Source organism: Penaeus monodon, chromosome 33 (genome assembly GCF_015228065.2).
Source record: "Penaeus monodon isolate SGIC_2016 chromosome 33, NSTDA_Pmon_1, whole genome shotgun sequence".
Classification (NCBI taxonomy): Eukaryota; Metazoa; Arthropoda; class Malacostraca; order Decapoda; family Penaeidae; genus Penaeus; species Penaeus monodon.
In genome coordinates, this window is record NC_051418.1 from 13,049,654 (window position 1) to 13,051,546 (window position 1,893).

At 35.4% G+C, this 1,893-nt stretch overlaps 1 protein-coding gene across 1 annotated transcript in view; it reads right to left on the reverse strand.

The window, feature by feature from the left end:
- Positions 1-1,893, reverse strand: part of LOC119594255 (protein lava lamp-like) — a gene marked incomplete at its 3' end in the record, with an annotated part of 60,861 nt that overhangs the window by 23,802 nt on the left and 35,166 nt on the right. Inside the window, 2 exon segments of the mRNA XM_037943324.1 lie at positions 1,058-1,351; positions 1,748-1,852. Of these exon segments, the coding sequence (XP_037799252.1) occupies positions 1,058-1,351; positions 1,748-1,852 (399 nt within the window).

Sequence of the window (1,893 nt, forward strand, 5' to 3'; positions counted from 1 at the left end):
AAGGACTTGCAAGGTTTCCATATTTTGATTTTTATATTTCCTTCCTTTTTACTTATTTTACTTATTTATTTATCTTTTTCTTAGGGAAAAACGAGAGTCGAGAAGAGAACAGAACATGAAATAAAAAGCAGAATTAAAGAAAAGGGGAAAAGAGGAATAGAAAGAGAGAGGAAATGAAATACAAAAGATAAAAAAAAACAAAACAAAAAAAAACGAAGATAAGAATATAGAAAACTTGATAAAAATAAAATACAGAATCCTAATAAGTCCTTATCAACAATATGTAAATTTCTCAGTAACATTGATTTTTTTAAACATTAAGTCAACATTGTTTATATTTTCAAATTTAAATATGGAAACATTCATATACAATACATTATTATGCATAAAAAAAAAATAATAATTTTTGCGTTAAACAGATTTAAAGCTTTTAATGCGTCTCATATATTTATGTATCTGTTATTATTCAATCTCGAATAAATCTCTTTCATAACGAAATGAGAGAGAAATCTAACCTATAAATCATATTATAAATAAATCATTTAAATCATTATAAAACTCACGATACATAAATTAATTATTTTTTTATGCAAGTCATTCCTTGGAATTAGGTGAATTAATTAACTGAACGCTTAATTATCATGAACTAATCGTTGCAATTGATTAATGGCAACAAATCATGCACAAGCTATACTTAATGCTTGCTGTGACTACGCGATATCTCTGTGTTTTTTTTTTTCTTTGTTGTGTCGTGATAAATTTGGTGTCGATAAAAATAAATTTCATATTCAAAAATTCGTTTTCTCTCTGGGGGGGGGGGGGGAAGGGCCTTAAATAGGTAAGAATTTATCGCGAACAAAAAAAAAAGTGTATTTAAAAAATATGCGGTACTTTATCGGCATATTTTTCGTCTTCTAAAAGAGACGAGAAAAGGTTAACCGTAAAAAAAAAAAACAATTTCTTCGCGTAGAAAAAAAAGGGTTTCATACCGAACGAAAGAAAAAGAAAAAAAAAAGAATTTCGTCGCCTGCTCTCGTCTGGCACTCCGGCACCCTACCTTCGTCAGTGCCAAAGCCTCCTTGTCCGCCTGGTGACTGTGCGAGAGCTCTCCGTGACTCTTCCTGAGCGCCTCGTGACTCTCCTGGAGGTCTGCGTGCACCTGCTGGAGCTCTCGAAAGCTCTCACCCATTTCTTTATGACTCTCGTCGAGTTCTTGGTGTGCCTTGGCGAGTTCCTGGCGACTCTGCTCGAGCTTGTGGTGACTCTCCTCGAGGCTTTGGTGAGTCGCTTCCAGGCCCTTGTGCTCAGCCAAGGACGTGGAAAGTTGCTCCAGAAGGTCGGAGACTTTGAGCTGAGTTCGAAGGGGGGGGGAATCATCACTTTTTGGGCAGGGCACCGGGGCGACGGTTTTCAGTTTGAGGTTTTTTTTTCGTGATATTTATAATCAATTTTGTATGATTTTGCTTTTTTTTTTCTGAGTGACCATTGTGTAAATGTGATTACAGATCAGTTTAGATGGAATTCGAGCCAAAATACATGATAATACTATTTTATAACTCTTGACAATATCACAATATACCAGACATATTTCAACCCATAAGACAGGAAAAAGAAATACAGCAAAACTACAACAACAGAACGAAAACAGAACGAAAAATACACCTCTGTCAAAAACATGTTCAAAACAAGTTTAGCACAAAAAGTTCAGAAGCAATGTACAGAAGCTAAAAAGGTGCCCTGGTCCTACCTCCAAAGCCTCGACCTTGCCACTAAGGTCAAAGTTCTCCTGGCTGGTTGTTTCAAGGTCAATTGTAGCTTTGACCAGATTTTCTTTCACAGCCTTCGAGTGTGTCTAAGAATGTAAGAGGATCAGTTTCAAAAGGTGTTTTAGGA